At 40.0% G+C, this 15145-nt stretch overlaps 1 protein-coding gene across 5 annotated transcripts in view; it reads right to left on the reverse strand.

Moving 5' to 3' along the window:
• LOC6651596 (calcium-dependent secretion activator) overlaps window positions 1-15145 on the reverse strand; it is an 84448-nt gene that overhangs the window by 62398 nt on the left and 6905 nt on the right. For 3 of the 5 annotated variants that reach the window (XM_047012306.1, XM_047012293.1, XM_047012327.1), the window contains exons 3-13: window positions 8994-9558; window positions 8767-8934; window positions 7304-7479; window positions 7015-7246; window positions 6704-6954; window positions 6597-6611; window positions 6297-6527; window positions 6093-6237; window positions 5920-6026; window positions 5685-5860; window positions 5419-5625 (exon numbers count right to left, since the gene is read on the reverse strand). In XM_047012306.1, the coding sequence (XP_046868262.1) occupies window positions 5419-5625; window positions 5685-5860; window positions 5920-6026; window positions 6093-6237; window positions 6297-6527; window positions 6597-6611; window positions 6704-6954; window positions 7015-7246; window positions 7304-7479; window positions 8767-8934; window positions 8994-9558 (2273 nt within the window). The remainder of the gene's footprint in view (window positions 1-5418; window positions 5626-5684; window positions 5861-5919; window positions 6027-6092; window positions 6238-6296; window positions 6528-6596; window positions 6612-6703; window positions 6955-7014; window positions 7247-7303; window positions 7480-8766; window positions 8935-8993; window positions 9559-15145) is intronic. The other 2 variants (XM_023180687.2, XM_023180690.2) reach the window with 1 other exon arrangement.

The following is a 15145-nucleotide window of genomic DNA, read 5'->3' on the forward strand; positions in this document are numbered from 1 at the left end:
CGGATCAAGAACATGGTGAAGTCCCACATCAAGGGGTGCAAAGTCTGCATCGTTCATCGTCGACGACTACAGACCCAGATGATGGGTGATCTCCCTCGAGAACGCATCACGTACTCCAGGCCCTTCACCCACACGGGCATTGACTTCGCAGGGCCGTTCGAGATCAAAAATTACACCGGGCGTGCGTGTCTCATAACTAAGGGTTATGTCTGCGTCTTTGTGTGTTTCAGCACGAAGGCAATCCATCTCGAGGCTACCTCCGACCTCACCACTGAAAGATTTCTTGCAGCCTTCTCTCGGTTTGTCGCACGGAGACAATGCCCACAGCGCATTTACTCAGACAATGGCAAAACCTTCGTAGGGGCCTCAAAGGCGCTCGAAAAAGATTTCCTGAACGCCACCAAGCTTGATATAATGAAGGCATTTCCCCAGCACATTTTATCCTGGCAGTTCATTCCGCCAAGCGCGGCCCATATGGGAGGACTGTGGGAAGCAGGGGTCAAAAGTTTTAAGACCCTGTTTTACAAGTCCTCGTCCACTGTCAAATACACCTTCGAGGAACTTTCCACTCTCCTGTGTAGGATCGAAGCGTGCCTAAACTCCAGGCCAATCTCTCCCATGAACGAGGATCCAGAGGATCTGCTGGCCCTAAGCCCGGGACATTTCCTGATTGGAGGACCGCTCTTATCTATTGCGGAACCGGAAATTCTGGTCGAGCCTATGTCGCTGATCAACCAATGGCAGCGACTGAAGGCAATCCAGCAGGCTTTCTGCCGCCGCTAGAAGAGTGAGTACCTCAAGGAGCTTCACAAACGGAACAAGTGGAAATCACCGACTCGCAGCATCCAGACCGGCGACCTCGTGATCGTGTCCGAAGATCATCTCCCCTCCAACGAGTGGCGCTTAGGGCGAATTGAGCGCACTCTGCCCGGGGCTGACGGTCTCGTCCGAGTGGCTGATGTCACCACCGCGCGTGGGTCTATCCGAAGACCCGTAGCGAAGCTCATTCTGTTGCAAGACAGCAGGAGTCCTGAGCCTAAAACCTTATCGTGACTCCCAATCCCTCTATGTTCCCTCCGAATGTCCTCGTCTCCGTGCATGTTGTTCGTTCCCGTGCATAGACTAATCCACTCCCCCCTACGTAATTTCTTTCGTTACAGTTCGTTCAGCTCGCCCCTCCATAGTGACATGGCCCCCACGCGTCTGCCACACCACCGCAGCAAACGAGCTGCTCCACAGGGCACGAACGGGTACCAATGCCGGGTATGTCGGGGGGTTCATGCACTCCGCCAGTGTCAGCGCTTCCTGAACCTCCGAGGTGAAAAGCGGCTCCGGGCGGTGCTTATCAATAAGTATTGTCCCAATTGCTTGGCCCACGAGCATTCATCCGACGCGTGCCGGACTCGCCATGGTTGCCGACGATGCGGGCAAAGGCACCATACCCTGCTCCACATGGCCGACCAACCGCCGAGACAACGTGCCTCCGCCCGGCGTCGCAGCCAATCACCCTCCTCCGGGCGTGCTGCACCCCCGCTACAACCCCGTTCCCGATCATCGTCCGACCGCTCCGCTTCCCCAGAAGGCGCACCCGAGATCTCTCTATCCTCCCTGCTCCACGCCAGGACGACGACTGTCCTGCCAACCGCAGTCCTCCGGTTGGACATTGGCTCGAAATCCTTCGAGACCCGCGTCCTTCTCGATGCGTGTGCGGCTGAGAGCCGCATCAATCTCTCCTTTGCCCGGTCCCTGGGGTTAGCTGTGACCAAGGTCGGGGTCGACCAAGCCTGTACGGCCGTCCTCGAGTCGAGGTCCGACAAGACGTTCCGACGGAACGTTATATTCCGGGTCGAAGAGGAAGTTGCTCATCCGCACTCCCATCCGGGAAGTGGCGGCGCCGTTCCGGGAGAAATTCGCCACCCAGATCCTGGCCGACCCCTATTTCTATCGGCCGGCGTCGGTGTCCGTGGTGCTCGGGGCAGACCTCTATCCTGAGGTCATCCAGCCAGGCTGTGTGCCCGGTCATAGCGGTACTCCCGCAGCCCAGAGCACCGTGTTCGGATGGGTCGTCTCCGGCTCCTGTGGGATCTAGGCGCTCCAGGACGTTGCCGTCCCCCATCCTTTATATGTCCAGGGTGACAATTGCAACATGTTGCAAGGGGCGCGGTATGTTCACGCCACCGGGTGAACAGCAGTGAGCGGCGAAGAGCAGTGAGCAGTGAGGAGTGAGGAGGGTTTTTTGACCCTCGGCATCTACGGTCACACCAGGAGGAGTGACTTGGTTTTCCAATGGGCATCGCCATTTACTAGCAATCGAGTTTTTCATCCGAACACCCGTTCTTTTTCCTGATTATTTTACTTTGCGATTTGTCACTTTTTCAAACCGAACCATTTCGTGTGTGTGTCGGTATACCTTGTGAATTCAATAAATCATCATTAATTAAAACGAAGTTTTCGCGCGTTTTAATCATTCTACTCACGTACGAGACCCTGAAGACATTCCGCCCCTTCCGCCCCTCCACAAACACGTGGCATTGCCAACCTTTCGGCAATACCAAAGCTGTTTGAGAAAATTATTACGTCTTCCCTTCAACACCTATCCAGATCCACTATTTCTCCTCGTCAGCATGGATTCATGAAAGGTCGTTCGTCGCTTACTAACCTTTTAGAATTGACTACCCTTGTACACCATGGCTTCCGTAAAAAGTGTCAAACTGATGTTATTTATACTGACTTTAGTAAGGCTTTCGATACGGTTGATCATTCTATGCTTCTCGCGAAACTTAACATAATGGGTTTTTCCCCAAAACTGTTGGCTTGGTTAAAGTCGTATCTTATTGGCAGAACCCAAAAGGTGTCTTTTCGTTCCTCGATATCTAAAACTGTTGGAGTTACGTCAGGTGTACCCCAAGGCAGTCATCTGGGCCCCCTGTTATTTACACTGTTTATAAATGATTTGCCTTTGGCCTTGGCTCATTCACGCGTGCTCATGTTTGCGGATGACGTCAAGATTTGTTATTCCTATAATGATCCTTCTTTCCAACAGTACTTGCAATCAGATCTCGATGCGTTCTGTGATTGGTGCCACGTTAATAAATTACACCTTAATGCCTCTAAGTGTTCTTTTATGACTTTCAGTCGTTTGTCTCCGTTCCTAGCTCATTACTCTGTTAAGTCTGTTCTGTTAGATTGCGTACCATCGTTCAAAGACTTAGGCGGGATGTTTGACCCAAAACTTTCATTTAATGTTCATATTTCTTCTATTGTCAATAGAGCATGCAGCCTTCTTGGCTTCATTAAACGTTGGGCCAAAGAATTTGATGATCCCTATGTAACAAAGGTTTTATACACTTCGTTAGTTCGCCCTACTCTAGAATATTGCTCGCCAGTGTGGAATCCGGAATATGATGTTCACCAGCGTAGTATTGAATCGGTACAGAAGCAATTCCTTAAGTTTGCGTTACGCGGTCTTAATTCGGACCCAAGTCTTCGCCTACCTTCTTATTATAGCAGACTCTTCTTATTAATCTTCCTTCACTTTACAAGGGTAGGCTCGTTTTTGGCATTCTCTTTCTCCATAAACTAGTCAACGGCGAAGTCATTTCTACTAATCTACTAGATACGCTATATTTTTGTGTTCCCTCACGTCGGAAACTTTTTTCCTATTCACCTTAGTAGATGTCTGACTAACTACTCTCTTCACGAACCTTTTCGTGTTCTTTGCCAATCTTTTAACAACCTTTCTCACCTATTTTCTCCTCATCTTTCTGTCACTTCTCTTCGCGCTATGCTTTTTAATCATCTATAGCGAAACCAATAATAATATTCTGGACTTGGATTGGCTGCAACTCATCGCTGACAACATTGGCTGTGACTCGGGGCATAGCTGGCACCTTATGCAAATAAAACACCTCCACCGGGTCGGGGATGTTTAGTTGTGTATATAGCTAAGCTATCTTTTTCAATTAATTACTATCTGTCTTTAGCTTAAGCTTTTTCGTCGACTGCTGTGTTAGTTGACGTAAATAAATAAATAAATAAAAAAAAAAAAAAAAAAGACTCTGCTCATCAAAAATTTGACCTCTTCTCATTTGACGTATGTAGAGCTTCAATCGATTGCAATTGAAGTGGAGGCGATATTGAATTCCCGTCCAATATCCATTCACAGCGATGATCCCAATGACGGGAGGCTCTGACGCCAGCACACTTATTGATCGGATGTTCACTGCAAGCGATCCCCTAACCGGTAGTAAATAACTCAAAACTTTCTTATCTATCTCGTTGGCAAAGGGTGACTTATCTCAAGCAACGCTTCTGGGAACTCTGGAAGCGCGACTATGTACATCAGTTACAAGAACGCTCTAAGTGGGTGCAACCCGAAAATAACATAGCAAAGGATCAATTAGTTCTCATCCATGAAGACAATCTTCCACCACAATGCAGGATTACTGGTCGTGTGGTCGAAGCCATACTTGGTGCAGATGGAAGGGTCAGAGTAGCCGATGTTCGCACCAAGAAAGGAATTATTCGTCGCTCAATCTGCAAACTTGCTCCATTGCCTTTAAGAGATGACGTTTATGTAAATTGAAGGAGTCATACGTTATCCTTCAATGGGGGAGTATGTTGGAGGAGACGTCATTGTTAACTTGGATTTGTATATATTAATATTTCTTATATTATTTGTTTAAGATTATCGGAATTTTTACCACTGTATTTACATTAACATGTTCTAAAAGCTTCTGTTACATGACTCATGAAGAGCTTCTAACTCATGAAAACAATATATACAAATGACTTCTTTCTGGAATTCAAAGAGGAGAAGACTTATTTTTCCTTACTCCACTCCAGATGCTATTGAGCATTGGAGTTTTGTACCATCTGCAACTGGGCAGATCAAACAGGTATAATAACCAAGTTATTGAGAAAAGTCACTGTTCGTGACCGTTTGTATGGGAGCTATATGATATAGTGGTCCGATCCGTCTAAGTCCGACATATACAACCCCTGCAGTATATACAAGCCTACATGCAAAATTTCTGTAGCTCTTACGGTCTAGGAGGAGTTTGCGTTGATCCAGACGGACGGACGGACATGGCTATTTGAACTCGTCGTGCTGATCAAGAATATATATACTTTATATGGTCTAAGATGCTTCCTTCTATGCGTTGCACACTTCTGACCAAAATTAATATACTCTTTTTGCAAGGGTAAAAAAATTAACAAAAAATAATAATACAATGAAAATGGTTCAATTACGATAAAAATAAAGTTTTCAATTTGATTTATTCAAATACTGGGCAGTCGTGCATTTTTCTATAATTGCTTTTTATACTAATCTTTATAGATTATTGCTCATGCTAGACACTTTAAAGTAAATCAATTGAGAGGTTGTAACTAACTTCTTACGCCTGGCAAACTTACCTCCTTGAATTTTCGACATAGCAGAGTTTTTGTCCTGTGTGATGGGTGGCGTAGGCTTATGCAATTGCCCTGTTGCTCTGTACATGGCCATTACCCAAAGACTACATTCGTTTTCATCATCACAAGCAAATGAAATGCTATCTCCCTCGCGCACGGCGTTGAAAAAAAACCGTCCACCGTTAAGGTCAATGCCAAACATAAGATTAGCTGAACAATGAACATCAAACTAAAATTTTTTGCCGAAAATATAGGTTAGAGATTCTTACCGCTTGCCGCCTCAATATAGTCTACTGTATACCCATCTAGTTGCATCATCTCAGACGGCTCGGATTTTTTCTCCTTGTAACTGCACATTGCAAACGTATATTGGGAAACTTGAACGAGGACAAAATAGCGTCGTTTCCATTTTTTCCACACCGATTTTCCGATAGCATATAGATGACTAATGCAGTTGTGATTGTTGGATAATATTTTTTAGTTTGAATGCGTATCTTAACTTACCCACAATGCTTCATATTTAACGGTTTGTCGAGTCGGCATCCTATCTTGATTCTTAAATCTTGATCGGGTAGATTTTTAGGCACTATCATACGATGCCACTCCGGCGACTAGCAAAACAAAAACGGACAGATATTTATTTTAACTACCCCAAAAGTAATTTGGTTGAAACTTACTTTGGACGATAGTGGTGTAGGCTTAATTGTGACTTTTCCTAATTCTTTATCCTCAAGCGCAAGCATTCCCGGATTTTCGGTATATAATTTTACCTTTACCACTGGTAAAGGATGCGTGGTGGTAAAATCACCTTGGGTATCCCACCTACGTTATATTAGGCATTAAATCACAGCGTAGCAGCGATATTGATCAAAATTTCTTACATTGGCTTAGAAGCTTCGGCCTGATCTGTTTGCAGCTTTTCACCGTTTTCAACCTCCATTGTGCAATAGACAATTCGATTTGGTGCTAAAGACTTAAGCCCTTTGACTTCCATAACAATAACTTCCAGCTGAAAAGTAAGGACAACGTCCAACTTTGTTAATTGTGTTGTGCCGTCTTCGGAATCGCCTTCTAACTTGGAAAGAGATCCGTGGGAACGCAATATCATTTTTCTAGAAGTGGATTGTTTGAATTAAAACGATTTTTAAAACACATTACTTTACGATGTAGACTAGACTTACAGAAAAGACGGCGTGCTGTGATGGCATAAAGGAACAGAATAGAAATAAAAATGAGAGATCAGTAGGTAAAGCTGTGTAAGTCTTTAATGAAACGAGATTACACATACCTGTGGTTATATCGCTTTAGCTTCTGCAATCCATATTTACTATCCATATTGCCCTTGGAAACTGGCAGCGATTCTAAATTTGCCATTAATAGATTAATCGATGACTTTAGTTCCTCAATGTATAATGATTCCATCTCCTTCAGAACAAATTTCGGCATAAGTTTACGATTTTTCTCCATTTCACCAACACGCTGCATTCTCCCATCCAATTCGCGTCGAATAGCCGCTGCCTGCTCATCCGCTGAATCAAGCTGCGAAAAATCAATGAATAAATTAATAACTGGTAACATACTGTACCATAAGAACCTTACCATTAATGCGTTAAATAAAATTTGATGTTCAAATTTTTTAACTGATAATATTTGCTGAAACATATCATACAATTGTTCCTTGGAAAGAATTAACTCGCTGTTGAGTGACTGTTGCATCCGCGACGGTCGCTTTGAATCCTCCTCCCCACTTCCCTTTAGTATAATGTCAAATTTTGCCATCCACGACGTTAATACTGTTTCCTTACTAAGGCCATCAATTTCTGGTAAAGACCTTTGCGAGTCGATATAATAATTAACTTAAGTACATAACAAAAAATTTTAAGCTTACCTGACACGCTTCTCAATATTATTCCGAAATACCTCGCGAAAATCGTGTTGAGAGCATGCACCAGATTGAACCATTTTTAAGACACGTTCGGACTTCAAAAATACATCGTGATAACTTTGTACAGCATTTTGAAAGGCTTCGTCTGCCATTATTTGCGTTTCTCCCTTTAAAAATGCCTACAATACAAAATTTTGTGATTTGTGGTACCCCCACAAAATGATATTATTTTTTATCGGAAAGTATTATTATAATTCTTAGTTAGTATTATTAATTATTTCATAACACTGCTCGTTGCTCGTTTAAAATATATAATAACAAAACCAAATAAAAACGCCCCACCACTAAGCGGGAATCGGGTTAAAATGGTTGCCGAGACGCAAAAACCCAGAATGGTGCCACCGTAGAAAAAGCTAAATCATTTAAGCCACTGCTACTATGTAGTACTATGGTTTCGAAGCTAGTCGAGCTATGCCTTTAAATCGGTTGTAGCCAGAGGGCCGGGGATAACTCCGATCGCGTCAAAGTTTGTATACCCTTGGAAGTTTTTTGTTACTCCTTCCTTACCTATAGCCGTCAAAGTTAAAAAACGTTTTATCTAAAAAATCTAATGTTTGGCCTACTATCTTAGCATAGCAAAAAACCAATTTATTGATCAAAGATACTGTTTTCCACCTATCGTTCCTATAGAAGCTAAACGATATAGTCGCCCGATCTTTATCAAATTCGGCAAAATCACTAAGAGATATAATACTAACAAATATTTAATTTTAAAGGAATAGTGTCAAAAGTAACGAGGTTATTGAATCCTTAATAGCATCTTGATTTTACGTTCTTTAAGTTCAGTAAAGTTTGTCTTGCAAAAACATCGCCATCGAGAGTTGGATGGAAGTTGTCTTCCATCACATCGAGTTTAAAAGAGAAAAACATATCAAAGAAGCTAACTTATATTAACAAAACATTCAAATTATTACTCTTACGGACATGGCTATATCAACTCAGCTTCTCATGCTGATCAAGAATATATATACTTCATGAAACGTCTTCTTTTACGCGTTACAAACATCTGACCAATTTCATAATAACCTCTGCAAGGGTATAAAAGGATACAATAACAACAGCGTGTACCTCTAATCAGGTTTATCTAGTTAAAGGCGAAGTCGTTTTCCTATTTCCAGTTTCCTCCCCACATTTTTTCGCAGACCTTCCGAAACAACATTTTATAAATTCGCTTTTTCAAGCTTTGTGCATGGAAAATTATTCTGGGAAATTAATCAAAATCGAATAATCAGATTATTTTGCTTTGACACAAGTAATGTAGATGGGGAAGAGTAAGAGAAAAACTTTTAAGGAATAAAAAAATCGCATGCCAAACTTTGGTACAGCCGAAATAAGCCTGGCCTTCTTGATTAAAATATATCAATTTTCAAAGATTAAAAATATCAATTTAAAGATATCACATGTACCTGGAATCGTTGTGTAATTACGTCCAACTGTTGTTTTGTTATCTTTGGCTGCCGCTTTGTCATGTCAGTGGGCTGCTTAGCATTGAATGGATACGAAATACACCTTGAAATAAACACGTAAAGTTGAATGCGACGTTTCCGCTCTTCTTCCTCCCTTTCATGTTTTTCCTGTCGGATGATATCGAAAGAATAAAAATGGTTCTCATTCAGTTTTTAAGCGTACTTACATGTGGATCTCCTCCCTCGTGCTTTTCACTGGAAATGGAGGGCGATGGGGATATAGGTCTAGGCAGTGAATTCGCCCTCGAAGATCCAATACTTTGGTTCAATGTTTCTTGCGACACGCCACTAGATGACAATAGCAACGTTTGATTATTACAATGGATTACCTTTTGAAACTGGGCATCTAATGATGCTCCTGTTCGTGCACCGCTACTGCTGCTGCACAGGTGCGACGTAGCTTTCACCATTTTCAAGTCGACACTGCCAACAGCAGCAGCTAGCTTGTTCTGCTCGGCGTGACATGGGTGCAACCTTGGTTTTGATGAATCAAATTGGTATTGATACTTTTCAAGTTGATACTTTGACTGTTTCGGCTGTTCATGTTCATAGTATTGGTGGTGTGGATGATGGTGATAAGAATTAGGATTTTCTTGCTGCCTATGCTGATTTGTTGATGGGCTTGACTGATGCAATACAATTCTACCCTTGCCGTTCATGGGGTGTTTATAGCTTGGATTACATTTATATGACCCCATCGAATATGAGCCGGGACTGGAACCAGTTAGCCCACTATGTAATGAAGATGCCGCAATTGACGGTTGATGTGAACCGAGTCAGTTTTTGAAAGTACATGCCAATTTAAATCCAAGCCCAAACATAAACCATTCACACACCAGCCATTTGTATTTGATTTGAGTTCATATGTGCAAATTGGTTAATGCGTAGCATGAATGAATTTTTTGTATTTTGTTTTTCATTGCAATTTTCAGATTTACGATGTGCCAATTTTCGGATGCATTCATACGTGTGCAGGAATTATGATTTTGATAAACCAAAAAAACATGAGAAAACGAATTAATTTTTGAAACATATCAAATTAAAATTGTTTTAAATGTGGTACAATTAAAAATTAGAATTCTTTTTTCTTAGAAACTTTCTTTCATCTTGACTTATATTATAATAACACTGAAGTTGTATATTACAGCAACTAAAGATGACAAAAAATAAAAAGTAGAGGTAATGCTTCTAGACATCCCCTTTGCAACACTGATCGCACAATCTTCGAAACACGTTGGGTAAGGGTTCATATTGTATGGACGAATACATCTTCTGTGATTAACGTTTTTCTTAGCTGTTCCAAAATTAATACAGCACTCAGCATAAAGCTTTAAAATTTTCTACAATTCCTTACCTCACAAGCTTGTCATTTTTTGTTGAATAAGCTATTCAGGGAAGTTGTAATATTGTAGAAGCAATGTTTTTATTAATTTATCAATGACAACGTGCAACGTGGACACTACAACCGATTAGCACACCTAATGCTTCCTACATTTAAAGCTTAATATCAGCCAATTGCGTTATGATTTTGGAATGAATTTTGTATTATTAAGAGTTTACATATTTTTAAACAAAAAGAAATAATATTTAGGATATTAACGTTAATAATAAGGTTTTAAGAGAATTTTATCTAAATTAATATAAGAAATCGTATGTATGTATGTATATTCTTTGATATTTTTATATTTCATACATATTTCATTAAAAATTGTATTTTTCCTTCTTATATTCGTACGGATTTTGATTTCGTAAGTTGTTTTTTGTACTATTTTAATTATGCCAAATTTGAATAGATTTTCAGCTTCGCAGCGCAGTAGAAGATTAACGAGTAGAATTAATTATAATATCATAAATAAAATATTAAGATTGATTATAATATCCGCAGGCTGGTAGGGCAAATATTGATGTTGCGAATGGAGAAAAAGAAGAGGCGACAAATTCTCTATGACAATCGAGCGTGGAATAAACTTAAACTATACATAGATGCATCGTAAAGCAAATCGTAGAACAAATTCGGGCTGTAGGGCTGAACAAATTAGACAAGCACAAACAGGCAGAGCACGCGACGCCGATTGAATCGCAGAAGAAACTTAAATTATAGGAAAAGGGAACTAGCAACATTTCTCGACGATCGAATACATTCAACAGGCATGCAGAACAGGTAGTGGATATGCGATGCCGATTGAATCGTAGAAAAAACTCTAACTATAGTGAAAGTAACAAGCACAAAATGCAGTAAATGTAGCGTCCGCCAATCCAAAATACCAAATAGACAGACAGAACAGGGGACTCAATAAAGTCGGCCATAGATTAAGAAATGATACCCCACATTAGACACAAAATCTTTCAATAGCTAAAGGTATATAGACCGATGTATTGTATGAAGCGATCAAGATAGATATTGTAGATTGAGAGGGCAGGCAACATTTGGGCACGCCGAAGTACTAAAATTTAAGCAAAGAAAGCAAATCACTATTATAAACATAGGGAGCGGTAGTGAAAATAGAATGCAGCGAATGGGAGAAATGCATTGGTAATAGGCAAGATCGAATACCTCTCGGGATCTTCGAAATCCAATTCATCGACCTAATTTGGAATTTTTAGAACAGTAAAGTTTGGACCAAGTTAGATTTGTTTTAGTTGTAAAGGTTAGCGTTATAATTATACCATACACCCATAGGGTGAAATGGTATATTAAAGTCGCCAAAATGTATGTAACAGGCAGAAGGAAGCATCTCCGACCCCACAAAGTATATATATTCTTGATCAGGATCAACAACATCGATCTAGCCATGTCCGTCTGTCCGTCCGTCCGTCCGTCCGTCTGTCCGTATGACACCTAGATCTCGGAGACTGTAAGAGCTAGAGCCACCAAATTTGGTATGTAGACTCGTGTAGTATGTAGAGTGATCAAGTTTATTTCAAATTTTTGCCACGCCCCTTTCCGGCCCCGCAATTTAAGAAAAGCGTTTATCTGAAAAACTATTCCAGCTAGAGACACCATATTTGGTATGTATATTCGCTTAGTAAATGCACACATTTTGTATGTATAAAAATTTTGCCACGCCCTTTTCCGCCCCCGTAATTTGAAAAACTTGATTATCTCCCGTATTTTTTTACCTTATGCAATCAAATTTGGCACACTTAAATTTAATACTAATATCTAGCAAAATACCATTTGATCAAAATCGGACAAAAAACAGTCGAGTTATGCATATAAACGTTTTTCCAAAGGGCCGGAGTTGGCCGTTGGCTACCTAAGTCGGCGAGACAACTTACTTACTTCATTGAAATTGCAAATCTGTTTCCTCCCACTGAGAACTTTTTGTTTCACTTGTTTTGTTCATATTTCAAGATACACTCTGCCCCAATTTGCTTTATCACATGTCTCCAACTTTACAATATGTCTACTTCAGATTTAAAAGAGCTTTTATATTTTTTGTGAATACATAGTTGTACATGAAGCATATTATTACAATTAAACAGTTCTACTTTACGATAGTGAAGAAGATGGATGAATCTTTTCAATCCATAAATGATAAAAATGATCCGCCAATTCGGGTTCCCCTCTTTTTTTATAACTTTGTCAGCTGCCAAGACATAGTGGACAGAATTGCTTGTTATAATAAAAAAAGTAGATAGCGTAGACATTACAGAAGAAGAAGCTTTAGATTTAAAATTCAGTGAAAAGGATCTTATCATTCGATCAGATCCAGTTACTTGTCCAAATTTTTTAAACATAGGTATACAATTAAATTCGCCTCCACAGCATATGCTATCTAGCTCACCCTCACAAAAACACACGATCACTCCAGCGCCCCCACCAGCCTACGGCCAACTCTGCCCTTATGGACCGCCTAGTCAAAATTGGTTTATACGTATATTTTCCATGTTTCCAGTCCGATTTGGTTTCGGTAATCAAAAAACTGCAGGAGGCAATTCGTTTTTTTAGATTCTGGAGGCGAAAGTAGGCTTGGCAAAAATGTTAAATATCAATAATCTACATACCAAATTTAGTGGTTAAAACTTTGTTAGTTTTTCTGGTTCGAAAAAGGGCCTTGCAAAATTTTAAAAAATACCAAATCTGCGGGTGTACTAAGCCAGTATACATTCCAAATTTGGTGTCAATAGCTAGTATAGTCTTTGAGAAAATCGGTTTTATCTAATTTGCGAAAGGGTGGCAAAAATTTGAAATAAAATTTAACACTGTAGGTATTACAGGAGTCTAATTACCAAATTTAGTGACTCTGGCTATTATAGTCTCTGAGATCTACGTGTTCATACGGACTGACTGGCGGACCGACAGACGGACAAACGGACAGATGGCTTAATCGACTAGGCTGTTGATCCCGATCAAGAATATTTATTTAAACTTTATGGGGTCGGAAAAGCCTCCTTCTGCCATTTCACCCTATGAGTGCATGGTATAATGACAAGTCTACCTCCCAAAACACTTCGATGAGTTCTTTGACTAAATATTATTGGCATGTTTTGGCTGAAAGATCCTCCAGATAATGACGAGTCGATTATTTCGATTCTAGCCTTTATTGACCAGTTTGTTACGACTTATGAAACAAATTCAGTTTTAGCTCCCACACTCACGCTTTTACATGCCTCCGAAAATTTAGAGCACAAGGAATTTGTAGATTCGAAATCTCCAATTCTCCAAGCCACAAACAAAGATCTTAGGGCCCATTTCCGATGAAGTTGAAAGTAGATCTCGTCTCGAAAGAATTTTCAGTTGTATATCTCGGAATCAGCGGGAACGGATCACTACATCACATAGCTCCCATACAAATGGCAAAGTAACGAACAGTGACTTTTCTTAATAACTTCGTTATTTTCTGAGCTATTATCATGAAATTATATATATTGGTGAGTTAATTACACATATAAACGATTGTGCCAAATTTGATCAAGATCGGGTGACTATATCATATAGCTCCCATAGGAACGATCTTTCGAAAACAGTGACTTTTGTCAATAACTTCGTTACTTTTGACGTGATTGCTTTCAAATTAAACATTTGTTAGTTTAATATATCTGTTAATGACTGTGCCGAATTTGATAAAGATCGGGTTACTATATCATATAGCTCCCATAGGAACGATCGGTGGAAAACAGTGACTTTGATCAATATCTTAGAGTTTTCCTATGCTAATATTGTAGGCTGTTCTTTCGCAAACATTAGCCTTTTTAGATAAAACGTTTTTCAACTTTTGTTTTTTTGTTTTTTTTTGCGAAACAATGGCCTACATCTTAGCATTGGAAATAACAAAGTTATTAATCAAAGTCACTGTTTCCGACCGATCGTTCCTATGGGAGCTATATGGTATAGTCACCCGATCTTGATCAAATTTGGCATAGTCGTTTATATGTGTAATTATCTCACCAATATTAAAATTCACGACAATAGATCAGAAAATAACGAAGTTATTGATAAAATTCACTGCTCGTGACTTTGCCATTTGTTTGGGAGCTATATGATATAGTGGTCCGATCCGGCTGAATCCGAGATATGACGGACGGACATGGCTATTCGAACTCGTCCCGTCGTGCTAATTAAGAATATATATACTTTATATTGCCGGAGATGCTTCCTTCTATGCGTGGTGCAAGGGTATAAAAAGTTTTCAAAGGTGTTGAAAGATGTAGTTTAAGTATTAAAAAAGATTTCGAAGGTGTTGAAAGATGTAATTTAAGTATTAGGGAAAAGCTGCAATAAATAGGTCATAACATACTTGTGACAATAAGATATTTGCTCAGGAATGTCCAATATAAGCTAAACCGCTGCGCCAAAGTTTTTTACTCTTGCCTTACCTACAATCGTCAAAGTGGAAAAACGCTTTATATAAAAAGTCTTATGTTCACGAAAGAACAGCCTTCAATTTTAGAATGGAGCAATGCGGCGTCTGAATCATGCCATTTATGCATATGACAGCTATATGTATAATATACTCATCCGATCTTGCCATATTTTGGCAAATAGAAGCCCACATGCAAAATTTAAACTCTTTAGCTCATTCGGTCTGCTCAGATCCACACTGTTAAAATAAGTTTTGTTTATACAGGATAAGAAAAAAGCACTTTCTTCAGCGTAAAGGACCGCAGTTGCTTATTAAAGGTAATTTGGATCGCTGATTCCGAATATTAGTCCGGTTTATTTTTTGGAATTGACTCTAGAGTCTGAGGTATTCCAGAAAATTTAATTTTTCAAAGTACATAACTTCACATCAAAATGTAATTTTTTCATTATCAGATTATTTTAAAAGTTTCTTCATTTCATGCTACAGATACCAGATTTACCATTTTAAAATTA

The sequence above is a fragment of the Drosophila willistoni genome, chromosome 3R (genome assembly GCF_018902025.1).
Source record: "Drosophila willistoni isolate 14030-0811.24 chromosome 3R, UCI_dwil_1.1, whole genome shotgun sequence".
Lineage (NCBI taxonomy): Eukaryota > Metazoa > Arthropoda > Insecta > Diptera > Drosophilidae > Drosophila > Drosophila willistoni.